We start from the raw sequence: 26,235 nt of genomic DNA, 5'->3' as shown, positions 1-26,235 counted from the left end.
GGAAATGTAGTGAGCCTAATTAAACGAAACTAAAATGTTGCCTTTTTTTGATACTGGGATAAGCCAAAGTGCTTGGAGAGAACCCATATCTGCATAGGAATATCGTGGAAACTCCATGCAGAAACAAAGTGTTGGAATTTGAGCCTTGGTGAAAAGCACCAGTGTTGTGTGTTTTGCAACCCCATCTTGTCATTTTGTTTGAACTGCTGCTCTAAGGGGCAACAGGCATCGGTTCATATCAGTTTTGGTTCTTCTCTGAGATATTGGCTCATCTCAGTGGAGGGACAATCGTCCTTGTCAACCCTTGCCGAAGAAAAGAGGAAGGTCAAACTCTGAAGTTTGTCCTTGAGAGTAGCCTTGGTGTTTTTGGAATTTTGTTTGTGTGAAGACTTACGTTGCTCACATCTTTTGTCTGACAGAGTCCTTAGTGTGTGGTCTTGTTGTAAACCTTTTTGTTGGACTTTCTCAGCGTGCTTTAGCAAAAAGCTGTTTTGCTGGGTCAGAATTTTTTTCTTCCCTTCTAATGTCCTGAAGGTTTCCTTCAATACAATCGGATCCTTCAACTTCAAATTCAAGGCAACAACTTCTTCTAGAAGCTTGTCGTTGCTTTCCTCCAGTCTCTGAATTTCTTCCTGTCTTGTGTTGTATTTTTCCTCCAAGACTTTTTGCGATTCCAGTTTCATTTTCAGGTCATGAACTTCCTGCTTTAACTTCTGGTTCATCAAACGATCAATCTTTATCTGTTTTTCCACGTACTTATAATCATCTTCAAGACCTTGTGTGTTTTCTATTCTCATGGCAATTTGTTTGGCTTCTTTAGCCAAAGTTTCATTCTCTTCCCGGATAGTGCTGACTGTTTTGAGAAGTCTGCAAACTTTGTCAAAAAGTTTGCAAGTTTTGTTACAAAGTTTCTTCTTAAGATTTCTGCGTGGGAACACGAATCCTGAAATCTTTCCAAAGTCAAACATTTTCAGCTTTAGTTTGATGAGCAACTACTTTAGACTAAAAGGTTTGCAGCAGTTTCTTTAAGCAGACACGAAGCGATCTCCTTCAAAGTGAGGCAAAAGGAATCTTACAATAAAGTCAAAAGTTCCACCACTGTGATGTCAAAGGACTCTGTGACATCATTGTTGACATCATTCTTTAGTCCTGCCATGTCAACATGATGACCTGACAACATTCTGACACGCTGGTTCACCTCAGAAACTTTTAGTGATGTGTGATAAACTGTTGATAAAATAAAACACCTTTTGTCTTAAAACAATTTCGGTAACAACCATTTTTTGCCCTGTGATAAAATAACCCATTCAAACTAAAGGGAGCCATGGCAACGTACATATTAAAGAGCAGAGAATAAAATAGGTTATTCTCGAAATAGATATTTATGAAGATTATTAACGACTGGAGGGTTGATATTGAGTGTCCCTTAAATAACATGAACACTATATGTCTGTTTTTAATGTGTTGTTTTTTTGAATTCCATAATTTTAATATATAATAAAACGATGAGAGAAATTAATACTGATAACCATCAGAAAAGAGTGATGCATATTAAGCTAACATAAAGAATATAACTTTAAATTTGATCATTTTTCATTGTTATAACACTAAAAGGCTATAAAATGCCAGTAATTATTTTTTTTTGTTTTTAAATAGATATAAATTATTTTTTTAAAAAACAATTTTAAAACATAACATAGACATAACACCCCCATCTCATCTCCAAGAAAACAATTTTTTTTTATATGATGAAATATTCTGAAAAGTGTAATTCTGATTTAATTGAATCTAAATCAATATCAAAATCCCTAATAAATAGTCCATAGTCAGAAATAAACATCAACAAAGAAAAGACAATGGGGAAAGGTGATGAGCTCATGACCTCATTGCACATCCTGTAAACAAATGACTGTTAGAGCTGAATCATTCGGTGTTTACACATATGGAAAGACCCGGTCTGCAAAAATATCCATTATGTCTGTTTGAGGCTCAGCAGAGAGGTTTCAGGAAAAGTCAAAAAAGCATTGTGCTCATGTTGCATCGCTGTAATCACCTAGGATACTCCATCAGGTTAGCAGCATGCAACACCAATCAGAGCATGGTGCAGCATCACAACTCTGTAGTTTGCATTTTAATAGGATGGTGTATGTGTCTTTGATACTTCCGGTTTATTGGTTAGGTGTGAACAGAACGCTGCACGTGACAAAAGTTTCACTTGTGACAAGAGTTTCTGTTGTCACCTGCAGTGGCTGATGCCTGAAATCTTACAAGTGGAGAAGCACAGAAGAACTTCACTATAACTACATCAAATTTTTTGACATTTTATTTATTTCCCTTTTAAATTTGCATGTCAAGGTGAATAAATGCAGACAATAATTTCATTGTTTTAATTTTAACCTCCTTTTCTTTGATTTAACTGCAAAAATACTTTAGACAGCCTGAGTCATCTTTTTAATGTCTTAGAGAAGTGAAAGTAAACATCACATCAACTGATACAAATCTATACCTTCTGCAAGCAGAGTGATAAGCATAAGCGTCAAAAGTTTTTTTTTTTTTTTTTTTAATCTCCTCTTAGTCAACCCACTTCCTTTTCTGCTTTTTTCTCATCAAAACTTCAACAACCAGACCCCAGGATGGACCGGCTTAATTTCACTCCTGCTCCTTCCAACTTCTCACCGGAGCATCTTCCTTCTTCCGTATGGATCTCCAGAGGTCTCATCCCCGCCGTGGTGTTGTCCATCTGTCTGATGCTGGGCATTCCTGGAAACATTGCTGTGATTCTTCTTAAGCCTAACTGGAAGAATATGTCCAGCCTGAGCCGGAGTTTGATGCTGAACTTGGCCGTTTCTGACCTCATCTGCTTGCTGACCCTTCCGCCTTGGATTTACAATTTACTCCACAGCTGGACATTCGGTGTGTTGAGCTGTAAGCTCCTGTCAGGCCTTGTGTACTGCAGTGTTTATGGCAGCCAGCTCACTGTGACTGCAGTTAGCGTCCAGCGCTACCTTGTGGTGGTCCACCGTATTGACTGCAAATGCGTACGAAAAAGAGTGCTGCTGGGTCTGCTCTGGCTGGTTGCTCTCCTCCTGTCCGTCCCTACTTTTGTGAGTCGACAGGTGAAGACAGATCCAGTACTGAAACGTTGCAAACCAGATTATTCTACCGATGCCAGAAGGGTAGCACTTCTGCTGACAGAGGCCACAGAGGGGTTTGCTTCCTTATCTCTGGTTGCATTTACATACATTAGTCTCCACAGGAAAGTAACTCATGGAGCCCTTTTTAAAAATCGACAAACAACCCGACTGGTTACCTGTATCATCGTCTGCTTTTTTGTCCTGTGGGTTCCGTATCATGTCATAAATGTGCTGGGTGTGGCAGCTATTTGCCTCCACAATGACACCCTGTTGAAATTTTGCAGAACTGCATGGAACGTTACTGGATCGCTATCATTCATAAATAGTTGCATCAATCCACTCCTCTACGCCTTTACCTCGGAAAAGGTTTTCACTGTTTGCCTGAAAAAGGATCCAGAGCAGCAGAACTCCAGAAATCTCCGAACACCAGATATGAGTTAAACCTGTGAGCTTTGAACAGAAAAGGTATTTTTGTGTCTCTGCTGGTTTTAAACGTGATATACAGTGATCAAAAACGAAATATGAGTGTGTGTAGTCTCTGAAAGGTTTTATGCTAATTTGTTTATGTTGGTTGTAATAAATTTATTTTCTTTTTATCAGGCAAAAGGATGCGTTGTTGAGGAATACATTTGAGCTGAACTTGATCATCCAGAGCTTGCATCCGTCTCTGCAGTTTCAGACGATTTTCACTGAGTCATATCGCTCTCTCTCTCTCGCTCGCTCTCTCTGTCTCACTCGCCGCTCATTGTTGTTTTAATTCTAACATATTTCTATTAAGAGTATTTTGTTGATATTTTGTGCTTTTTCCTCCTCTTAAATAAACCTTAAATTGAAGAATGGAAATGTGTACAAAACTCGTGAATCTAAGAAAAAAAAAGCACCTATCTAACTACCTGCAACGCAAACAGAAGATGATTTTTTTGTATTTAGTTGTAAAGCATTGTAAACAGTCGGGTTGAATTTAAACATTTTTGCGTTATTCTATCTGTGCATAGCTCTATTAATAAAGCAAGTAAAGTATCTCATTGAAATTATAAATTTTGTTAAACTTGTCATATTGTGATAACAAACATTTCATTACAACGTGATTATGCTTCTGTAGTGGCTGAACACATGTACTATTTTTTTTTACACTTTTGAGATCTTTATTTGTATTAGAATTTGAAAGCTGTGTGTCATTGTGCCTCCAATTGACCTTTAGCTTCTCTTTTTCAATTAAAAACTTATTAAAATACATAAAAGTTTGTGGCTTTAACTTCACCAATATGAAAAATACACTCAATTATTTTTTTTAAAATCATCTATTTTATTATTAGATATTATTAGTAGTAATAATCATTAGAGATTTTTTCTTAAATATTAAATAATAGATTTACTGAACTGAAAGAAAATCTAAAGTGGATATAGGACATAAGAGCAACAAGACTGTAGACAAGTGAAGTGAAACTTTTTGTGCGACCACATAATTCACTCTTCTTTTCTTTACCTCAGTGCAGATAAGACACTACAAACACACATTTTTGCTCTGACTTTCTGTTCTTGTTCTTGTGGTTGGCTTATAACATGTAATGACTATATTTGTTTAAGACAGGAGGCCATTTTTGAAAACAGGAAAAGGAATAAAAACACTAAAAGGTCAATTCATCACATAACCGATAATAGAACAAGTTGTCCTTTCAGAGCAAATAAACAACAAGCTGGTGTTTAAGGAATGCTGATATTTGCTTTAATTTAAAGTCTAATAACAACAATGACTGTAATTGATAAAATATGCTCTGACTGGACAGGTCACATATACGGATCAAGCGCAGTGTTGTTTTACAAAGAGAATGAAATGCTATCGTGCAGCGTCAAAATGAGATTCTCCGAGTGTGAACAGATGTGAAGTTCTCACTCCCTGTTCTTTTCAGAGCTTCAGCACATAAATGGAAGAATTACTGAGTACCTGCAGGAAATCCAGGACTATAAGCTAAAGTGGATCCCTGGGATTTGCAGGCGTTAGGGACCAGAACAGCCAACAAATAGGAAATCTCTAAATACTTGACGCCCCCTATAAAACATTTTTAAAAGAGCCATATAAGTGTACCTTAAATAAAGGGTTATAAGAATTTCGTTAAGATTGGTTCATCAGAAGAAACACGTCACTGATATAGATTAGACGATTTACGTCAGCGTCATTATTTCTTAGTTCCTCTTTGGTTCAGCAGCCTCAGTAAGTCAGAGTTCGACCTTATCAGCAAGTGTCAGCATGGAGCCGTCTAACTTGTCTTCTTCGGGACCTCTGCCTCCTCCCTCCTTGCAGTCCAAAGGTGTTGTCCCAGTGGTGGTGATGTCCTTCTGTTGCATTGTGGGAGTTTCTGGAAACATCGCAGTGATTCTTCTCAAGCCTAACTGGCACCATCTTTCCAGTCTGAGCCGGACTTTGATGCTAAACCTGGCTGTGTCTGACCTGCTGTGCCTGCTGACCCTTTCTCCATGGATTTACCCGCTGCTGTATGGCTGGAACTTTGGCCTGGTGGCCTGTAAGATCCTAACCTACCTTGTGTACTGCAGCATTTATGGCAGCAAGCTCACTGTGACTGTGTTAAGCGTCCAGCGCTACCTGACAGTGGTGCATCAGAGAAGATTTCCACAGGTGAAGAAGAGAGCAATGCTGGCTCTACTCTGGATGGCTGCGCTCATCCTGGCCGTCCCTGTTCTGGTGGTTCGACAGCTGCCTACAAATCAGCAGCCGATAGTTTGTCAATCTAAGTATACTTCAACGACTCAGGGTGTGGTTGTACTGTTGGCTGAGACTGTGTTTGATTTGTGCTCCTTTGCTCTCGTAGTTTTTTCGTACGTTCGCCTTCACAGGACGGTGAACCAGGCTGCCTTTTTCAACAATCCACAGACGACTCGGCTGATAACCAGCATCATTGTGAGCTATTTTGTCGTCTGGACTCCATATCATGTCATAAATATCCTGGGTGTGGCTGCTATGTGTTTGAACAATAAAATACTTTTGAAGTTTTGCAAGGACACATGGGACATTGCTAAGGCACTTACATTTGTAAACAGCTGCCTGAATCCTCTTCTGTATGCCTTCACATCTAACAAAATGTGCGTACTTTGCCAAAAAAAGGAAGAGGTGCAAAGCCAGAGCCTCCAAACCACCCAGTCGCCAGACATAGGTAGAGTTTGAAAACAGTAAGACATTTAGAAACATCTTCATCACGTACCATCATCAGGGATTGCTGCAAAGTCAAAGAAAACATCGTAAGTTATTTTCTATTGTCTCTACGTGCTCCATCAAGAGCAGTGAAAGCTGCGAGACAATAAACTTCACGTGACTGTGTTATCTGATATCTAGGATCAACTAGGATGTATAAATGACTGGGATTAATTGACTTTATTTGTAAGCACCAAGCAGAATCTGGAGCTGCAGAAAAGACATACTGTACTTTTCTGTAGCTCCAAATGGTGTATAAACTCATCTAACAAACTAATCATTTGTTTTTGTGTAGAATACTGAGGTATTTCCAGGAAGTTAATCTCTTGCATTGTGTATTTTTTTATTAAGTTTTTTTTCTGTGTGGGCTTTTGTACTAAGGAGCTTAAATATACAACAAATATATATATTGTGAAAATGCTGTAATATTCTATTTAAAAGAACATAGGTTCCAATGAGGCTGCTTCTTGAGATCAAAAGTACTTTTTCAAAAGAGTAACAACTTTGAAGCAGAACATTAAACATACTTTTGTTATTAAGTCAACATCAGTATAAAAATGTGTGTTTTTTGTTATTGATATGATGTAATATTCTAATCTTAAATGTTAGATGTAAGCCAAAAAATACCTTAAGATAAATAAATACTTAAACATCAGTCTCTGGGTAGTTAATGTATACAATCTGTTTCCCTTTGTGAATCTACTTACTGAAAAAAAAAAAACTTTTCAGGCATAGTGGAGCTTTTTTATCATAATCCAGCTGGTTTTGGTCCTCATAGGTAAAAGATAATCAATTGTGTATGCAGCCTGTGGATTTTCTCTTCAGGGTTTAGCATCTCGGAGGATATTTTGTATGCAGTACTAATGATGGTGTGAACATGTTCATGTGGATTTACTGAACAAAATCTAAGAGTAAGGAGATTGTAGACAAGTAAAATCTTTTTTTATTCAGATTTTAATTCCGGTCTTTGTTCTTTGCTTTGTTTGTTTTATGTGAGGTTGCACGATTGACTCTTATTTTCTTCACCTCATAGCAGAGAAAACATTATAAATACTAATTTTTGCTCTGACTCACCATGCTCTTGTTCCTGAGGCTAGGCTATATAACATGTTGAGTCTATAATTGTCTTAGACAGGAGATGGTTTTCGAAAACAGGAAGAGGAAATAAAACTCTAAAAGGTCAGTCCTTTAAACTTTTGATAATAGAGCAAATTGTCCTTTCACAACAAACAAGCAAACAACATACAAGTGTTTAAGGAATGCTGATATTTGCTTTAATTCAGAGTTCAATAACATCAACAACAATTTTACATGTAAAAATTATTCGAGATGGACAGGAGAAAGAACAGGAGAGTCCTTTTTCAAAGACCAAAAGACAATGCAATCATGATGCAATGTCAAAATGAGAACAGATTCACTGAGTTTGAACAGATGTGAAATGTTTACTTCTTGTGAGAGATTCAGCACAAGCCACACCAGAACTAAACTACAGTGGATCGCTGGTATTTGAAGGCTTATAGGAACAACCACCCACAAATCTATGAATATTTCAGACCCCTGTAAAAATGCTTATAATTCCCTATTTTAATAGTTCAAATACTAAATATACCTTAAAATGCCTGAATATGCACAATGGTACGACAAGGTAACATCCACAATCTTCCTAATCTCTCTGCTTGAGATTGCAGCCAATCAGCACCAAGGACAATAAATGGCTTTCCTTGATTGGCTACATTGCAAAATGCAGCCAAAACGTGTCAATATGCATTGCTGCAGATTTCAGCTTCCCAGGATGCATTTTCTTTGAAGCGTTTTAGATATAAAATCTGTGAATAGATACATTTTCTGCAAATAACTTAGAGTTCCATTCCACAGAAAAAAAAATGCGAATAGGTAAATCAATAAATACTGAACCGCATATAGGTGGGGGTCCACAGTATTGAAAATATATACTACACTAGGAAAAAAAAACTATTTTATCTGTGTTATTGAATACAAACATTTTGAAAACATAGACATGCTTTGTAAGGCTAAATGTATAAAAAAAATCATATTGCTTCCTTCTGGCATTGAGACTGAAGAAACACTAATGTAGTAACTGTAACAAAAAAATCTGAAAATACAATGAGTAAAAACAGTGCACTTTAGAAAAATACTGTGTCAACGGCTGACATGAGGATGGTCATTGTTGTCCTTTTATATACAAGATCACAGTTATTCTCTGTTTAAAGCTGCACAATTTTTTTTTTCAATTGCTCTATATTTTGTTGAATTAATACTTGATACATCATCCCTGACCTTCACTTTTCTGAAACGGTAAAATCATCTTTATCTCATGTCGATCACTGAGCTCAAACCTCATTACAGAACCCTGAGTCTCCATACATCCAGTGGCATATCTGCGCATATTTGTGAGGCGTGATCCTTACTGCAACATTGAAGTCCCTCTGCCCGTCCTGATCCCCTTCCTCCCACTGGTGGCCTGAAAACACCCCGATCACCCTCCTCTGCCAGTTCCACCTCCCGCCCTTGCGTCTGGGTTTCTTCCTCAAACGGATGTAAACGCCTGCGCCAGCTGCGCCGCGCTGAGCATCGCAGTGCTGATACATCAAATCGTCCGACTCCTTTATCACTGAGCAGAAGCGATAAACGACCTTCTCACCTCCGCTTCCCTCCAGCAGGCTTTTGTCGGCGTCGTACCCTGAGAAGTGAATTCGTGCCAGAGGTAGTAAAGGTGGCGCCACCCCAAGCTCCATGTGCTTTTGCTTGACGGGCCGCTTCAGCTCCAAGAGGGCGTAATCGTAGTCAAGAGACTCAGAGTTGGAGGAGGCGTTGGTGTGGATCCATCCTTGAGGGATTTGGGTTTGTTTAACTTGGGACCAGCGAAACACAACCTGCTTTCCTGGTGCCACCTGACGCCGGTTACGACTGAGACGCTGTTCCTTCCTACCTTTTCTCTCAAATTCCTGTTTCTCAGCAGTAGCTTCTCCCTCATCGCCTCTTTTCCTTAACCTTTGTCTTCTCCCTTCACCTCCCCTTCTCTTTCTCAATCCTCCAACACTGTTTTTCTCTTCACCTTCCACTTCTCCTCTCCTCAAATCTACCTTATCTTGTTTCCTACCACCCCTTCGTCTCCTTCCCCTCTTTCTTCTCAGTCCTCCATCATGCTTGAGCTGTAGCAATCCAACTTTAAGGCTCCCGACATTATCCAGGTAGTCTCTGCCATCATGGATACAATGTGCCGCTGTTAGCACATGTTTTGGAGACACTAGGACGCCAGAGCAACCAGTGGAAAGGCGGACCGCTGTGGAGAATGGGTAGTTGGTGATAAAGTTTGAATCTGAGATGACAAACCGTCCATCTGCTCCAAAAACTTGCCGTTTCCTGCGGATATGAACCAGCTTTGCACTAGCTCCTCCCGAGGTCTTGTTCATCCACTCCAAGCTGACGTCGGTATGTGTTTGTGTGCCATTTTCATACAGGGTCTGGTATCCCAGAATCCTTTCTTGCTCAGTTTGGCTGAATGATGGTGGACTGTTCTGACACTCTGTTCCACAGAGCGTGTTAGTTGCTGATTTCACTTTGTCCTCCATCCCTCCACTAAGCAAACCGGCGTTCATAATGGATTTATGTGTAACCAGCAGCCTTGGCAGCCTCTGCCGGGTCCATGTGTGTGAACTGCTCTCTTCGCTGCTGCCAAAAACACCAGAAACTGCGAAGGCGGCCGCAAAGAGCAGCGTATACATGATGAGTTTAAGGCTCATCCCTCTAAAAAAAAAAAACAAACAAACATAAAGTCTCATTATTCCCACCGACCTGGAGAGCAACATTAGTTCCTTAATGTACAACATTAGATTTGGCGAAATAGTGATAAACTCAAGATTCTTAGTAATATATTATCTAATTGTGAAGTGTTGAAATCCCAAACATGTTGGGGAGGGCAAAATATTTGACAAAAATCCTAATTAACCAGAAGATGGCGCCAAATTGCCATTCATAACCAGGACTGTACATCAAGAGCAAAGTCTATAATGGTCGAGGTTACGTTCAAAACTGTTTTTTTCGTATTTAATGCACAACAGTTAATTATTTATTTATTTATTTATTTATTTATTTATTTATTTATTTAGTTTTCTGAACAATAATCGTTTTGTTAAGAGGGGAGATTGCAAGGTTTCCACATTTAACCTATATAAACTATTTTTTTATTAACGTCAACACGACAAAAGGGAAAGTGCGAAGCTTATACTAGAAATTAAATTAAGAGTTTTAGAGTTTTCTCCATCTCAATACTTAGAAAAAGCGACGCTACAGCGACAAACTGCGATAAATAAAAAGTTCAGCGTTCCTACCTGCAAACAGCCGACAGTCTCATCCGGCCAATGCTCTGCTTCGCAGTACTGAAGCTGGATCTTTGTATTTAGGCGACTACAAGCTGACCAGTGCAATCAGTTTCTGAGCTGCAAATTAAAACAGGGACATGAATGAATGGGTATGTAGCAAGGATTCTCCCACGGATCTGTATCCTGCTCTCATGTTGGGAAATGTTTTGCTCAGGAGGAGTGTCAGTCCTGGAGGATGAATGAAATCAACGATCATGTGACGGAAAGAGGAGCGAAGGACTCAGCGGGTGAGGTGGGGAGTGTTGGGGTTTGCCATAGCTCCCTAGACATAACACCCATCTCACCTCCAAGAAAACATTTTTTTATATGATGAAATATTCTGTAAAATGTAATTCTGATGTAATTGAATCTAAATGCAGAATCTCTAATAAATAGTCCATTGTAAAGGGTCAGAAGTAAACATCAACAAAGAAAAGACAATGGGGAAAGGTGATGAGCTCATGACCTCATTGCACATCCTGTAAACAAATGACTGTTAGAGCTGAATCATTCGGTGTTTACACATATGGAAAGACCCGGTCTGCAAAAATATCCATTATGTCTGTTTGAGGCTCAGCAGAGAGGTTTCAGGAAAAGTCAAAAAAGCATTGTGCTCATGTTGCATCGCTGTAATCACCTAGGATACTCCATCAGGTTAGCAGCATGCAACACCAATCAGAGCATGGTGCAGCATCACAACTCTGTAGTTTACATTTTAATAGGATGGTGTATGTGTCTTTGATACTTCCGGTTTATTGGTTAGGTGTGAACAGAACGCTGCACGTGACAAAAGTTTCACTTGTGTCAAGAGTTTCTTTTTTAGGTTTCTGACAAACCTAAAAAAAGGTAGTGTAGCAGGTTTTCTGTAAAGCATGGTAAATGTTCTTCTAAACTACATAGGTGTCAAAACCTCCGGCCACCAATGGGCTGATAAAAAAGAAGTGTTCACACTAGAACCTTGACTTTAAAGCAATACTACTTTAATGTATTGATTACATAATACACCATATCAATTACAGATCTTCCTAGAGCATAATGAAAAGAAATGCATTTTTTGACATTTTATTTACTTCCCTTTTAAATTTGCATGTCAAGGTGAATAAATGCAGACAATAATGTCATTGTTTTAATTTTAACCTCCTTTTCTTTGATTTAACTGCAAAAATACTTTAGACAGCCTGAGTCATCTTTTTAATGTCTTAGAGAAGTAAAAGTAAACATCACATCAATTGATACAAATCTATACCTTCTGCAAGCAGAGTGATGCAGTCAAGCATAAGCGTCAAAAGTTTTTTTTGTTTGTTTTTTTTTTAAGCTCCTCTTAGTCAACCCACTTCCTTTTCTGCTTTTCATAACTTCAACAACCAGACCCCAGGATGGACCGGCTTAATTTCACTCCTGCTCCTTCCAACTTCTCACCGGAGCATCTTCCTTCTTCCGTATGGATCTCCAGAGGTCTCATCCCCGCCGTGGTGTTGTCCATCTGTCTGATGCTGGGCGTTCCTGGAAACATTGCTGTGATTCTTCTTAAGCCTAACTGGAAGAATATGTCCAGCCTGAGCCGGAGCTTGATGCTGAACTTGGCCGTTTCTGACCTCATCTGCTTGCTGACCCTTCCGCCTTGGATTTACAATTTACTCCACAGCTGGACATTCGGTGTGTTGAGCTGTAAGCTCCTGTCAGGCCTTGTGTACTGCAGTGTTTATGGCAGCCAGCTCACTGTGACTGCAGTTAGCGTCCAGCGCTACCTTGTGGTGGTCCACCGCATTGACTGCAAACGCGTACGAAAAAGAGTGCTGCTGGGTCTGCTCTGGCTGGTTGCTCTCCTCCTGTCCGTCCCTACTTTTGTGAGTCGACAGGTGAAGACAGATCCAGTACTGAAACGTTGCAAACCAGATTATTCTACCGATGCCAGAAGGGTAGCACTTCTGCTGACAGAGGCCACAGAGGGGTTTGCTTCCTTATCTCTGGTTGCATTTACATACATTAGTCTCCACAGGAAAGTAACTCATGGAGCCCTTTTTAAAAATCGACAAACAACCCGACTGGTTACCTGTATCATCGTCTGCTTTTTTGTCCTGTGGGTTCCGTATCATGTCATAAATGTGCTGGGTGTGGCAGCTATTTGCCTCCACAATGACACCCTGTTGAAATTTTGCAGAACTGCATGGAACGTTACTGGATCGCTATCATTCATAAATAGTTGCATCAATCCACTCCTCTACGCCTTTACCTCGGAAAAGGTTTTCACTGTTTGCCTGAAAAAGGATCCAGAGCAGCAGAACTCCAGAAATCTCCGAACACCAGATATGAGTTAAACCTGTGAGCTTTGAACAGAAAAGGTATTTTTGTGTCTCTGCTGGTTTTAAACGTGATATACAGTGATCAAAAACGAAATATGAGTGTGTGTAGTCTCTGAAAGGTTTTATGCTAATTTGTTTATGTTGGTTGTAATAAATTTATTTTCTTTTTATCAGGCAAAAGGATGCGTTGTTGAGGAATACATTTGAGCTGAACTTGATCATCCAGAGCTTGCATCCGTCTCTGCAGTTTCAGACGATTTTCACTGAGTCATATCGCTCTCTCTCTCTCGCTCGCTCTCTCTGTCTCACTCGCCGCTCATTGTTGTTTTAATTCTAACATATTTCTATTAAGAGTATTTTGTTGATATTTTGTGCTTTTTCCTCCTCTTAAATAAACCTTAAATTGAAGAATGGAAATGTGTACAAAACTCGTGAATCTAAGAAAAAAAAAGCACCTATCTAACTACCTGCAACGCAAACAGAAGATGATTTTTTTGTATTTAGTTGTAAAGCATTGTAAACAGTCGGGTTGAATTTAAACATTTTTGCGTTATTCTATCTGTGCATAGCTCTATTAATAAAGCAAGTAAAGTATCTCATTGAAATTATAAATTTTGTTAAACTTGTCATATTGTGATAACAAACATTTCATTACAACGTGATTATGCTTCTGTAGTGGCTGAACACATGTACTATTTTTTTTTACACTTTTGAGATCTTTATTTGTATTAGAATTTGAAAGCTGTGTGTCATTGTGCCTCCAATTGACCTTTAGCTTCTCTTTTTCAATTAAAAACTTATTAAAATACATAAAAGTTTGTGGCTTTAACTTCACCAATATGAAAAATACACTCAATTATTTTTTTTAAAATCATCTATTTTATTATTAGATATTATTAGTAGTAATAATCATTAGAGATTTTTTCTTAAATATTAAATAATAGATTTACTGAACTGAAAGAAAATCTAAAGTGGATATAGGACATAAGAGCAACAAGACTGTAGACAAGTGAAGTGAAACTTTTTGTGCGACCACATAATTCACTCTTCTTTTCTTTACCTCAGTGCAGATAAGACACTACAAACACACATTTTTGCTCTGACTTTCTGTTCTTGTTCTTGTGGTTGGCTTATAACATGTAATGACTATATTTGTTTAAGACAGGAGGCCATTTTTGAAAACAGGAAAAGGAATAAAAACACTAAAAGGTCAATTCATCACATAACCGATAATAGAACAAGTTGTCCTTTCAGAGCAAATAAACAACAAGCTGGTGTTTAAGGAATGCTGATATTTGCTTTAATTTAAAGTCTAATAACAACAATGACTGTAATTGATAAAATATGCTCTGACTGGACAGGTCACATATACGGATCAAGCGCAGTGTTGTTTTACAAAGAGAATGAAATGCTATCGTGCAGCGTCAAAATGAGATTCTCCGAGTGTGAACAGATGTGAAGTTCTCACTCCCTGTTCTTTTCAGAGCTTCAGCACATAAATGGAAGAATTACTGAGTACCTGCAGGAAATCCAGGACTATAAGCTAAAGTGGATCCCTGGGATTTGCAGGCGTTAGGGACCAGAACAGCCAACAAATAGGAAATCTCTAAATACTTGACGCCCCCTATAAAACATTTTTAAAAGAGCCATATAAGTGTACCTTAAATAAAGGGTTATAAGAATTTCGTTAAGATTGGTTCATCAGAAGAAACACGTCACTGATATAGATTAGACGATTTACGTCAGCGTCATTATTTCTTAGTTCCTCTTTGGTTCAGCAGCCTCAGTAAGTCAGAGTTCGACCTTATCAGCAAGTGTCAGCATGGAGCCGTCTAACTTGTCTTCTTCGGGACCTCTGCCTCCTCCCTCCTTGCAGTCCAAAGGTGTTGTCCCAGTGGTGGTGATGTCCTTCTGTTGCATTGTGGGAGTTTCTGGAAACATCGCAGTGATTCTTCTCAAGCCTAACTGGCACCATCTTTCCAGTCTGAGCCGGACTTTGATGCTAAACCTGGCTGTGTCTGACCTGCTGTGCCTGCTGACCCTTTCTCCATGGATTTACCCGCTGCTGTATGGCTGGAACTTTGGCCTGGTGGCCTGTAAGATCCTAACCTACCTTGTGTACTGCAGCATTTATGGCAGCAAGCTCACTGTGACTGTGTTAAGCGTCCAGCGCTACCTGACAGTGGTGCATCAGAGAAGATTTCCACAGGTGAAGAAGAGAGCAATGCTGGCTCTACTCTGGATGGCTGCGCTCATCCTGGCCGTCCCTGTTCTGGTGGTTCGACAGCTGCCTACAAATCAGCAGCCGATAGTTTGTCAATCTAAGTATACTTCAACGACTCAGGGTGTGGTTGTACTGTTGGCTGAGACTGTGTTTGATTTGTGCTCCTTTGCTCTCGTAGTTTTTTCGTACGTTCGCCTTCACAGGACGGTGAACCAGGCTGCCTTTTTCAACAATCCACAGACGACTCGGCTGATAACCAGCATCATTGTGAGCTATTTTGTCGTCTGGACTCCATATCATGTCATAAATATCCTGGGTGTGGCTGCTATGTGTTTGAACAATAAAATACTTTTGAAGTTTTGCAAGGACACATGGGACATTGCTAAGGCACTTACATTTGTAAACAGCTGCCTGAATCCTCTTCTGTATGCCTTCACATCTAACAAAATGTGCGTACTTTGCCAAAAAAAGGAAGAGGTGCAAAGCCAGAGCCTCCAAACCACCCAGTCGCCAGACATAGGTAGAGTTTGAAAACAGTAAGACATTTAGAAACATCTTCATCACGTACCATCATCAGGGATTGCTGCAAAGTCAAAGAAAACATCGTAAGTTATTTTCTATTGTCTCTACGTGCTCCATCAAGAGCAGTGAAAGCTGCGAGACAATAAACTTCACGTGACTGTGTTATCTGATATCTAGGATCAACTAGGATGTATAAATGACTGGGATTAATTGACTTTATTTGTAAGCACCAAGCAGAATCTGGAGCTGCAGAAAAGACATACTGTACTTTTCTGTAGCTCCAAATGGTGTATAAACTCATCTAACAAACTAATCATTTGTTTTTGTGTAGAATACTGAGGTATTTCCAGGAAGTTAATCTCTTGCATTGTGTATTTTTTTATTAAGTTTTTTTTCTGTGTGGGCTTTTGTACTAAGGAGCTTAAATATACAACAAATATATATATTGTGAAAATGCTGTAATATTCTATTTAAAAGAACATAGGTTCCAATGAGGCTGCTTCTTGAGATCAAAAGTACTTTTTCAAAAGAGTAACAACTTTGAAGCAGAACATTAAACATACTTTTGTTATTAAGTCAACATCAGTATAAAAATGTGTGTTTTTTGTTATTGATATGATGTAATATTCTAATCTTAAATGTTAGATGTAAGCCAAAAAATACCTTAAGATAAATAAATACTTAAACATCAGTCTCTGGGTAGTTAATGTATACAATCTGTTTCCCTTTGTGAATCTACTTACTGAAAAAAAAAAAACTTTTCAGGCATAGTGGAGCTTTTTTATCATAATCCAGCTGGTTTTGGTCCTCATAGGTAAAAGATAATCAATTGTGTATGCAGCCTGTGGATTTTCTCTTCAGGGTTTAGCATCTCGGAGGATATTTTGTATGCAGTACTAATGATGGTGTGAACATGTTCATGTGGATTTACTGAACAAAATCTAAGAGTAAGGAGATTGTAGACAAGTAAAATCTTTTTTTATTCAGATTTTAATTCCGGTCTTTGTTCTTTGCTTTGTTTGTTTTATGTGAGGTTGCACGATTGACTCTTATTTTCTTCACCTCATAGCAGAGAAAACATTATAAATACTAATTTTTGCTCTGACTCACCATGCTCTTGTTCCTGAGGCTAGGCTATATAACATGTTGAGTCTATAATTGTCTTAGACAGGAGATGGTTTTCGAAAACAGGAAGAGGAAATAAAACTCTAAAAGGTCAGTCCTTTAAACTTTTGATAATAGAGCAAATTGTCCTTTCACAACAAACAAGCAAACAACATACAAGTGTTTAAGGAATGCTGATATTTGCTTTAATTCAGAGTTCAATAACATCAACAACAATTTTACATGTAAAAATTATTCGAGATGGACAGGAGAAAGAACAGGAGAGTCCTTTTTCAAAGACCAAAAGACAATGCAATCATGATGCAATGTCAAAATGAGAACAGATTCACTGAGTTTGAACAGATGTGAAATGTTTACTTCTTGTGAGAGATTCAGCACAAGCCACACCAGAACTAAACTACAGTGGATCGCTGGTATTTGAAGGCTTATAGGAACAACCACCCACAAATCTATGAATATTTCAGACCCCTGTAAAAATGCTTATAATTCCCTATTTTAATAGTTCAAATACTAAATATACCTTAAAATGCCTGAATATGCACAATGGTACGACAAGGTAACATCCACAATCTTCCTAATCTCTCTGCTTGAGATTGCAGCCAATCAGCACCAAGGACAATAAATGGCTTTCCTTGATTGGCTACATTGCAAAATGCAGCCAAAACGTGTCAATATGCATTGCTGCAGATTTCAGCTTCCCAGGATGCATTTTCTTTGAAGCGTTTTAGATATAAAATCTGTGAATAGATACATTTTCTGCAAATAACTTAGAGTTCCATTCCACAGAAAAAAAAATGCGAATAGGTAAATCAATAAATACTGAACCGCATATAGGTGGGGGTCCACAGTATTGAAAATATATACTACACTAGGAAAAAAAAACTATTTTATCTGTGTTATTGAATACAAACATTTTGAAAACATAGACATGCTTTGTAAGGCTAAATGTATAAAAAAAATCATATTGCTTCCTTCTGGCATTGAGACTGAAGAAACACTAATGTAGTAACTGTAACAAAAAAATCTGAAAATACAATGAGTAAAAACAGTGCACTTTAGAAAAATACTGTGTCAACGGCTGACATGAGGATGGTCATTGTTGTCCTTTTATATACAAGATCACAGTTATTCTCTGTTTAAAGCTGCACAATTTTTTTTTTCAATTGCTCTATATTTTGTTGAATTAATACTTGATACATCATCCCTGACCTTCACTTTTCTGAAACGGTAAAATCATCTTTATCTCATGTCGATCACTGAGCTCAAACCTCATTACAGAACCCTGAGTCTCCATACATCCAGTGGCATATCTGCGCATATTTGTGAGGCGTGATCCTTACTGCAACATTGAAGTCCCTCTGCCCGTCCTGATCCCCTTCCTCCCACTGGTGGCCTGAAAACACCCCGATCACCCTCCTCTGCCAGTTCCACCTCCCGCCCTTGCGTCTGGGTTTCTTCCTCAAACGGATGTAAACGCCTGCGCCAGCTGCGCCGCGCTGAGCATCGCAGTGCTGATACATCAAATCGTCCGACTCCTTTATCACTGAGCAGAAGCGATAAACGACCTTCTCACCTCCGCTTCCCTCCAGCAGGCTTTTGTCGGCGTCGTACCCTGAGAAGTGAATTCGTGCCAGAGGTAGTAAAGGTGGCGCCACCCCAAGCTCCATGTGCTTTTGCTTGACGGGCCGCTTCAGCTCCAAGAGGGCGTAATCGTAGTCAAGAGACTCAGAGTTGGAGGAGGCGTTGGTGTGGATCCATCCTTGAGGGATTTGGGTTTGTTTAACTTGGGACCAGCGAAACACAACCTGCTTTCCTGGTGCCACCTGACGCCGGTTACGACTGAGACGCTGTTCCTTCCTACCTTTTCTCTCAAATTCCTGTTTCTCAGCAGTAGCTTCTCCCTCATCGCCTCTTTTCCTTAACCTTTGTCTTCTCCCTTCACCTCCCCTTCTCTTTCTCAATCCTCCAACACTGTTTTTCTCTTCACCTTCCACTTCTCCTCTCCTCAAATCTACCTTATCTTGTTTCCTACCACCCCTTCGTCTCCTTCCCCTCTTTCTTCTCAGTCCTCCATCATGCTTGAGCTGTAGCAATCCAACTTTAAGGCTCCCGACATTATCCAGGTAGTCTCTGCCATCATGGATACAATGTGCCGCTGTTAGCACATGTTTTGGAGACACTAGGACGCCAGAGCAACCAGTGGAAAGGCGGACCGCTGTGGAGAATGGGTAGTTGGTGATAAAGTTTGAATCTGAGATGACAAACCGTCCATCTGCTCCAAAAACTTGCCGTTTCCTGCGGATATGAACCAGCTTTGCACTAGCTCCTCCCGAGGTCTTGTTCATCCACTCCAAGCTGACGTCGGTATGTGTTTGTGTGCCATTTTCATACAGGGTCTGGTATCCCAGAATCCTTTCTTGCTCAGTTTGGCTGAATGATGGTGGACTGTTCTGACACTCTGTTCCACAGAGCGTGTTAGTTGCTGATTTCACTTTGTCCTCCATCCCTCCACTAAGCAAACCGGCGTTCATAATGGATTTATGTGTAACCAGCAGCCTTGGCAGCCTCTGCCGGGTCCATGTGTGTGAACTGCTCTCTTCGCTGCTGCCAAAAACACCAGAAACTGCGAAGGCGGCCGCAAAGAGCAGCGTATACATGATGAGTTTAAGGCTCATCCCTCTAAAAAAAAAAAACAAACAAACATAAAGTCTCATTATTCCCACCGACCTGGAGAGCAACATTAGTTCCTTAATGTACAACATTAGATTTGGCGAAATAGTGATAAACTCAAGATTCTTAGTAATATATTATCTAATTGTGAAGTGTTGAAATCCCAAACATGTTGGGGAGGGCAAAATATTTGACAAAAATCCTAATTAACCAGAAGATGGCGCCAAATTGCCATTCATAACCAGGACTGTACATCAAGAGCAAAGTCTATAATGGTCGAGGTTACGTTCAAAACTGTTTTTTTCGTATTTAATGCACAACAGTTAATTATTTATTTATTTATTTATTTATTTATTTATTTATTTATTTATTTATTTAGTTTTCTGAACAATAATCGTTTTGTTAAGAGGGGAGATTGCAAGGTTTCCACATTTAACCTATATAAACTATTTTTTTATTAACGTCAACACGACAAAAGGGAAAGTGCGAAGCTTATACTAGAAATTAAATTAAGAGTTTTAGAGTTTTCTCCATCTCAATACTTAGAAAAAGCGACGCTACAGCGACAAACTGCGATAAATAAAAAGTTCAGCGTTCCTACCTGCAAACAGCCGACAGTCTCATCCGGCCAATGCTCTGCTTCGCAGTACTGAAGCTGGATCTTTGTATTTAGGCGACTACAAGCTGACCAGTGCAATCAGTTTCTGAGCTGCAAATTAAAACAGGGACATGAATGAATGGGTATGTAGCAAGGATTCTCCCACGGATCTGTATCCTGCTCTCATGTTGGGAAATGTTTTGCTCAGGAGGAGTGTCAGTCCTGGAGGATGAATGAAATCAACGATCATGTGACGGAAAGAGGAGCGAAGGACTCAGCGGGTGAGGTGGGGAGTGTTGGGGTTTGCCATAGCTCCCTAGACATAACACCCATCTCACCTCCAAGAAAACATTTTTTTATATGATGAAATATTCTGTAAAATGTAATTCTGATGTAATTGAATCTAAATGCAGAATCTCTAATAAATAGTCCATTGTAAAGGGTCAGAAGTAAACATCAACAAAGAAAAGACAATGGGGAAAGGTGATGAGCTCATGACCTCATTGCACATCCTGTAAACAAATGACTGTTAGAGCTGAATCATTCGGTGTTTACACATATGGAAAGACCCGGTCTGCAAAAATATCCATTATGTCTGTTTGAGGCTCAGCAGAGAGGTTTCAGGAAAAGTCAAAAAAGCATTGTGCTCATGTTGCATCGCTGTAATCACCTAGGATACTCCATCAGGTTAGCAGCATGCAACACCAATCAGAGCATGGTGCAGCATCACAACTCTGTAGTTTACATTTTAATAGGATGGTGTATGTGTCTTTGATACTTCCGGTTTATTGGTTAGGTGTGAACAGAACGCTGCACGTGACAAAAGTTTCACTTGTGTCAAGAGTTTCTTTTTTAGGTTTCTGACAAACCTAAAAAAAGGTAGTGTAGCAGGTTTTCTGTAAAGCATGGTAAATGTTCTTCTAAACTACATAGGTGTCAAAACCTCCGGCCACCAATGGGCTGATAAAAAAGAAGTGTTCACACTAGAACCTTGACTTTAAAGCAATACTACTTTAATGTATTGATTACATAATACACCATATCAATTACAGATCTTCCTAGAGCATAATGAAAAGAAATGCATTTTTTGACATTTTATTTACTTCCCTTTTAAATTTGCATGTCAAGGTGAATAAATGCAGACAATAATGTCATTGTTTTAATTTTAACCTCCTTTTCTTTGATTTAACTGCAAAAATACTTTAGACAGCCTGAGTCATCTTTTTAATGTCTTAGAGAAGTAAAAGTAAACATCACATCAATTGATACAAATCTATACCTTCTGCAAGCAGAGTGATGCAGTCAAGCATAAGCGTCAAAAGTTTTTTTTGTTTGTTTTTTTTTTAAGCTCCTCTTAGTCAACCCACTTCCTTTTCTGCTTTTCATAACTTCAACAACCAGACCCCAGGATGGACCGGCTTAATTTCACTCCTGCTCCTTCCAACTTCTCACCGGAGCATCTTCCTTCTTCCGTATGGATCTCCAGAGGTCTCATCCCCGCCGTGGTGTTGTCCATCTGTCTGATGCTGGGCGTTCCTGGAAACATTGCTGTGATTCTTCTTAAGCCTAACTGGAAGAATATGTCCAGCCTGAGCCGGAGCTTGATGCTGAACTTGGCCGTTTCTGACCTCATCTGCTTGCTGACCCTTCCACCTTGGATTTACAATTTACTCCACAGCTGGACATTCGGTGTGTTGAGCTGTAAGCTCCTGTCAGGCCTTGTGTACTGCAGTGTTTATGGCAGCCAGCTCACTGTGACTGCAGTTAGCGTCCAGCGCTACCTTGTGGTGGTCCACCGCATTGACTGCAAACGCGTACGAAAAAGAGTGCTGCTGGGTCTGCTCTGGCTGGTTGCTCTCCTCCTGTCCGTCCCTACTTTTGTGGTTCGACAGGTGAAGACAGATCCAGTACTGAAACGTTGCAAACCAGAATATTCTACCGATGCCAGAAGGGTAGCACTTCTGCTGACAGAGGCCACGGTGGGGTTTGCTTCCTTATCTCTGGTTGCATTTACATACATTAGTCTCCACAGGAAAGTAACTCATGGAGCCCTTTTTAAAAATCGACAAACAACCCGACTGGTTACCTGTATCATCGTCTGCTTTTTTGTCCTGTGGGTTCCGTATCATGTCATAAATGTGCTGGGTGTGGCAGCTATTTGCCTCCACAATGACACCCTGTTGAAATTTTGCAGAACTGCATGGAACGTTACTGGATCGCTATCATTCATAAATAGTTGCATCAATCCACTCCTCTACGCCTTTACCTCGGAAAAGGTTTTCACTGTTTGCCTGAAAAAGGATCCAGAGCAGCAGAACTCCAGAAATCTCCGAACAACAGATATGAGTTCAACCTCTGAGCTTTGAACAGAAAAGGTATTTTTGTGTCTCTGCTGGTTTTAAACGTGATTGTGAAACTATGTCAAATAAGCTGTACAGTGATCAAAGACAAAATATAAGTGTGTGTAGTCTCTGAAAGGTTTTATGCTAATTTGCTTGAATTGGTTGTAATAAATTTATTTTCTTTTTATTAGACAAAAGGATGAGTTGTTGAGGAATACATTTGAGCTGGACTTGATCATCCAGAGCTTGCATCTGCAGTTTCAGACGATTTTCACTGAGTCATATAGCTCTCTCTCTCTCTCACTCATTGCTGTTTTAATTCTAACATATTTCTATTAAGAGTATTTTGTTGATATTTTGTGCTTTTTCTGCTCTTAAATAAACCTTAAATTGAAGAACAGAAATGTGTACAAAACTCGTGAATCTCAAAAAAAAGCACCTATCTAACTACCTGCAAAGCAAAAAGAAGATGATTTTTTTGTATTTAGTTGTAAAGCATTGTAAACAGTCGGGTTGAATTTAAACATTTTTGCATTATTCTATCTGTGCATAGCTCTATTAATAAAGCAAGTAAAGTATCTCATTGAAATTATAAATTTTGTTAAACTTGTCATGTTGTGATGATAAACATTTCATTACAATATGATAATGCTTCTGTAGTGGCTGAACACATGTACTATTTTTTTACACTTTTCAGATCTTTATTTGTATTAGAATTTGAAAACTGTGTGTCATTGTGCCTCCAATTGACCATTAGCTTCTCTTTTTCAATTAAAAACTTAATAAAATACATAAAAGTTTGTGGCTTTAACTTCACCAATATGAAAAATACACTGTAGAAAACCCTGAGTAATCAAGTTTCATTTATCATTTTTAATGAGCCTGTTGTATCTAAAACTCCCTAAAAATTATATTTACTGCTTGATAATAAGTTTAAAAAAGGCAAATACCATCATAAGTAATTGGTTTGAGTCTTTTGAGAGTTCTGAATATTTGCATCTTTGTATAGTTTTAAAGCACGGTGACGTCAGAGTTCACAAACACCATCATCTGGTCCAGATCCAAATCAAAGAACTTTCCATTTAATAAATGCAATGATTAATCTTTACCAGTCGGCTTGACTCACCATGCTGCACAGTCACGGTTAGAGCGCCTGCTGATGTTCTGCAGGCTTTACTAATTCGCTATGCCACTCTTACTCTCAAAGACAGATTATTTCAATTCTCTAATCAACACCATCTCTCCATCAGTGGGGTAAAAATCCTCTCTAAGAGATGATATAGTGGTCATAGAAGTTGTTAATTATTCAGATTGTGTTAAATTGCACACTTTTAAGATTTACTGGTGTAGTGCTGCTGTATGGTGGATGCACCGTTGACTCAAATCAGAACTAAATGCATGGCCACCTTGTTCCCTTTGCTTCATTATAACAGTGGTTATATTTCTGTCAGTGGAGCCAAAAGCAGCTTCATGTGAAACTGAAACAGTTCCTGCTATGCTGGTGCTAAAAGCAGAACATTACCAGATATGGCTGCTGCCATGTTTAAATGAAATATGTCTTACACATTTAGCATTTTCAAGATGATAAAGATTTTACAGTGTAAATTATTAGGAGAGCTCACTAAGACAAACCGAAGGCCTCTATTTAGTCTCAGCCACGTTTTCATGTCTGTTCATGATCTCTTTCTTTATTTCTTTCTAAAATTCTAGAGTCTTTCTATAGAAAATTAAAAAAAAAAACATATACTCTACTGTCCTGCGAAGAAACTGGATGCAGCTGGGAACATTCACACACAAGCCTGAAGACGTGAACGAAGTGGAAGAGGAGCGAGTTTGCCTCGGCTCAATGCACACCTGTGTGTCTTGCAGCTCTTCCGGTTCCCATCCAGTCTAGATAATGGGGATTAGATTTTCCTAGCTTGGAGGCCAACCGAATCTAGATTGGAATATTTTTAGTGGGAAACCTGTGAGGCATGAGCAGAGTGTGCCTTTGTGTCTTTTATGGTTTGAGTTAGTCTTCATGTGAATGCGTTGCTGCTGGGTGGCTTCAGATTGACAGAACAATCCAAACACAAAATGCTTGCCTGCTTGACTTTTGTTATGAAACCTCTAAAACAGCGCGCTGTCATGGCTTGTAAATAATCCAGGAGGAGTTGATGGAAAAAGTGTGGGATCTTAGTTTCTCTCAGGATATAAGAGCCGGGCGCTGACACCGTTGCAATGTAAGCATTTCAGCTGAAAATTCAAGCAATGCTTTTCATGAATCGTGTCTTTTATCCTGACAATAATAAGCCTGACATTATGACATTAGTTTTTTGGGGGTTGTACCATGAAACCCTGCTGTCTAAACTGAAGTCTTTATTTATATATTTACTGGTTGCCCACTTCCTTTTTGGTCACATGGTACAACCTGACATGCGGTCGCCGCTTGCACTATCACCATCAACACAATCATCGATATGCGCTTCTTAAATATCCTCCTGGTTTATGAAACACACGCTTTGACGCCTCGATTGAAAGGAACACATCACTACGTTCTAGTGAACGAGGAGAAGTGTAGTGCATAATGTGACAAAGTGTTGAAAGGGTCAAGGGTCTTATTTTTAAAACTGAATAACAAATATAAAACTTCCTCTAAGACTTCCCAACCAATCATATGTAAGTATATAAGTTGAAAACAATTTTATCCTAAATTTGTGCCTATAACCTCTGGAGTTGCTGCTCTTCAAACTGCTTTCTAAATACCTGCGACGACACGAGGCTCCGTTAAGCTTCAAAAACATCAGAGAAGCAATAGGTTTCTGCAAAAGGCAGCAGCGTTTCTGTAAACAAGCTGACGTGTCTGTTTTCCGCCTCATGTTATTACTCTAATGGAAGGAGGAGCATGCTTTTGCTCTCTTACTCCAAATTAAAACAGATGTGTCTGGAGTTGGATGTTTGTGAGACTTCAGCAGCCATGCATGTTTTTTATTCTGTGATGGTGCCTTTCTTTTTTTTTTTTTTCTTCTTGTTTCGCTTTCAGGTCAGTTCAAAACTGAAAGGAGCCATTTTCGTACCATAAGGATAAGACTGATTTTATTACATTCGTGAAAGTGTAAGATGTGATATTTGTGTGTGACCGTCAAAGCAAATGATTAAGAGAAGTAGTTACTTAAGCTTTACGAAAGGCCTGCACGCAGACGTGGGTGTTTGTGTTGTACCACAGTCCAGTACCACTGCGGTTCTTTTATGGGTGTTCTCGGACTCTGTGATGGTAAGGGCCATTTGTTTGCTCTGTTGTTGAGTTTATTCCCATCACTTGGCTTTGTGCATTTGAAATGTGAGAACCATATGTTTATCTGTTGGACAGATCTAAGGACCAGCAGTCCGCTGATGAACTTTCAGAGCGGAAAAGGATGACAGCTGGTATTTTTCCATCAGTTGTAAGGTTTGCCTGCTTTCACTTTTCACGTCTTGTTCATTAAAAGACGCAAAATTAATTGCATAGTGCACAACTGTCTCACTTCTTAAATCATGAATTAACGTATTAACCACAAAGCTGATGCCTGGTATGGTTGGCTAGCCCCTACATTTATAAATCCACCTAAACAGAGCCTGTCTTGCAAGATGGCTTAGGCTAAAAGACCTCAAAAAGCAGCACAGCATGTCCCAATGTAAAGAAGTGCCCACAATAGGAGAAAATATGTAATCCTCCCAGGAATGGCTGGCCTACCAAAATTACTCCAAG

At 39.2% G+C, this 26,235-nt stretch overlaps 7 protein-coding genes across 7 annotated transcripts; 5 read left to right on the top strand and 2 right to left on the bottom strand.

Moving 5' to 3' along the window:
- Positions 1-2,315: 2,315 nt before the first annotated feature.
- On the top strand, positions 2,316-4,375 carry LOC148153033 (C-C chemokine receptor type 8-like). Its single transcript, XM_088001945.1, has 2 exons — positions 2,316-3,599; positions 3,735-4,375. Exon 1 carries the CDS (start codon positions 2,634-2,636, stop codon positions 3,573-3,575), a length of 942 nt encoding a protein of 313 aa, XP_087858071.1. The 5' UTR covers positions 2,316-2,633; the 3' UTR covers positions 3,576-3,599; positions 3,735-4,375.
- A 995-nt stretch (positions 4,376-5,370) lies between these two features.
- LOC148153032 (leukotriene B4 receptor 1-like) lies at positions 5,371-7,160 on the top strand. Its single transcript, XM_088002048.1, has one exon. It carries the CDS (start codon positions 5,383-5,385, stop codon positions 6,313-6,315), a length of 933 nt encoding a protein of 310 aa, XP_087858174.1. The 5' UTR covers positions 5,371-5,382; the 3' UTR covers positions 6,316-7,160.
- A 433-nt stretch (positions 7,161-7,593) lies between these two features.
- Positions 7,594-11,083, bottom strand: LOC106906329 (inactive serine protease 35-like). The gene is made up of 2 exons (XM_014971574.2): positions 10,695-11,083; positions 7,594-10,110 (listed from the first exon to the last, which is right to left on the bottom strand). The coding sequence occupies exons 1-2, from the start codon at positions 10,715-10,717 to the stop codon at positions 8,694-8,696; spliced, it is 1,440 nt and encodes a 479-aa protein (XP_014827060.2). The 5' UTR covers positions 10,718-11,083; the 3' UTR covers positions 7,594-8,693.
- A 988-nt stretch (positions 11,084-12,071) lies between these two features.
- LOC148153031 (C-C chemokine receptor type 8-like) lies at positions 12,072-13,842 on the top strand. The gene is made up of 2 exons (XM_088001944.1): positions 12,072-13,066; positions 13,202-13,842. Exon 1 carries the CDS (start codon positions 12,101-12,103, stop codon positions 13,040-13,042), a length of 942 nt encoding a protein of 313 aa, XP_087858070.1. The 5' UTR covers positions 12,072-12,100; the 3' UTR covers positions 13,043-13,066; positions 13,202-13,842.
- Positions 13,843-14,837: 995 nt separating this feature from the next.
- LOC106906333 (leukotriene B4 receptor 1-like) lies at positions 14,838-16,627 on the top strand. The gene has a single exon (XM_014971579.2). The coding sequence runs from the start codon at positions 14,850-14,852 to the stop codon at positions 15,780-15,782; it is 933 nt and encodes a 310-aa protein (XP_014827065.2). The 5' UTR covers positions 14,838-14,849; the 3' UTR covers positions 15,783-16,627.
- A 433-nt stretch (positions 16,628-17,060) lies between these two features.
- On the bottom strand, positions 17,061-20,558 carry LOC148153030 (inactive serine protease 35-like). Its single transcript, XM_088002143.1, has 2 exons — positions 20,170-20,558; positions 17,061-19,577 (listed from the first exon to the last, which is right to left on the bottom strand). The coding sequence occupies exons 1-2, from the start codon at positions 20,190-20,192 to the stop codon at positions 18,161-18,163; spliced, it is 1,440 nt and encodes a 479-aa protein (XP_087858269.1). The 5' UTR covers positions 20,193-20,558; the 3' UTR covers positions 17,061-18,160.
- Positions 20,559-21,259: 701 nt separating this feature from the next.
- LOC148153029 (C-C chemokine receptor type 8-like) lies at positions 21,260-23,088 on the top strand. Its single transcript, XM_088001920.1, has one exon. The coding sequence runs from the start codon at positions 21,576-21,578 to the stop codon at positions 22,530-22,532; it is 957 nt and encodes a 318-aa protein (XP_087858046.1). The 5' UTR covers positions 21,260-21,575; the 3' UTR covers positions 22,533-23,088.
- The last annotated feature ends 3,147 nt before the right edge of the window (positions 23,089-26,235 follow it).

This window comes from Poecilia mexicana, unplaced genomic scaffold, assembly GCF_051168715.1.
Source record: "Poecilia mexicana isolate PSO_F unplaced genomic scaffold, ASM5116871v1 scaffold_21, whole genome shotgun sequence".
Taxonomy (NCBI): domain Eukaryota; kingdom Metazoa; phylum Chordata; class Actinopteri; order Cyprinodontiformes; family Poeciliidae; genus Poecilia; species Poecilia mexicana.
Note: the sequence above shows the minus strand (reverse complement) of the source record. Positions and strands in the feature narration are given on the sequence as shown.

Excerpts from the sequence above, each read along its gene's own strand:
- LOC148153033 (XM_088001945.1), top strand. The coding sequence starts at position 2,634 with ATGGACCGGCTTAATTTCACTCCTGCTCCTTCCAACTTCTCACCGGAG.
- LOC148153032 (XM_088002048.1), top strand. The coding sequence starts at position 5,383 with ATGGAGCCGTCTAACTTGTCTTCTTCGGGACCTCTGCCTCCTCCCTCC.
- LOC106906329 (XM_014971574.2), bottom strand. The coding sequence starts at position 10,717 with ATGAGACTGTCGGCTGTTTGCAG. Across the intron at positions 10,111-10,694 it reads AGACTGTCGGCTGTTTGCAG|AGGGATGAGCCTTAAACTCA; the intron begins GTAGGAACGCTG and ends TTTTTTTTTTAG.
- LOC148153031 (XM_088001944.1), top strand. The coding sequence starts at position 12,101 with ATGGACCGGCTTAATTTCACTCCTGCTCCTTCCAACTTCTCACCGGAG.
- LOC106906333 (XM_014971579.2), top strand. The coding sequence starts at position 14,850 with ATGGAGCCGTCTAACTTGTCTTCTTCGGGACCTCTGCCTCCTCCCTCC.
- LOC148153030 (XM_088002143.1), bottom strand. The coding sequence starts at position 20,192 with ATGAGACTGTCGGCTGTTTGCAG. Across the intron at positions 19,578-20,169 it reads AGACTGTCGGCTGTTTGCAG|AGGGATGAGCCTTAAACTCA; the intron begins GTAGGAACGCTG and ends TTTTTTTTTTAG.
- LOC148153029 (XM_088001920.1), top strand. The coding sequence starts at position 21,576 with ATGGACCGGCTTAATTTCACTCCTGCTCCTTCCAACTTCTCACCGGAG.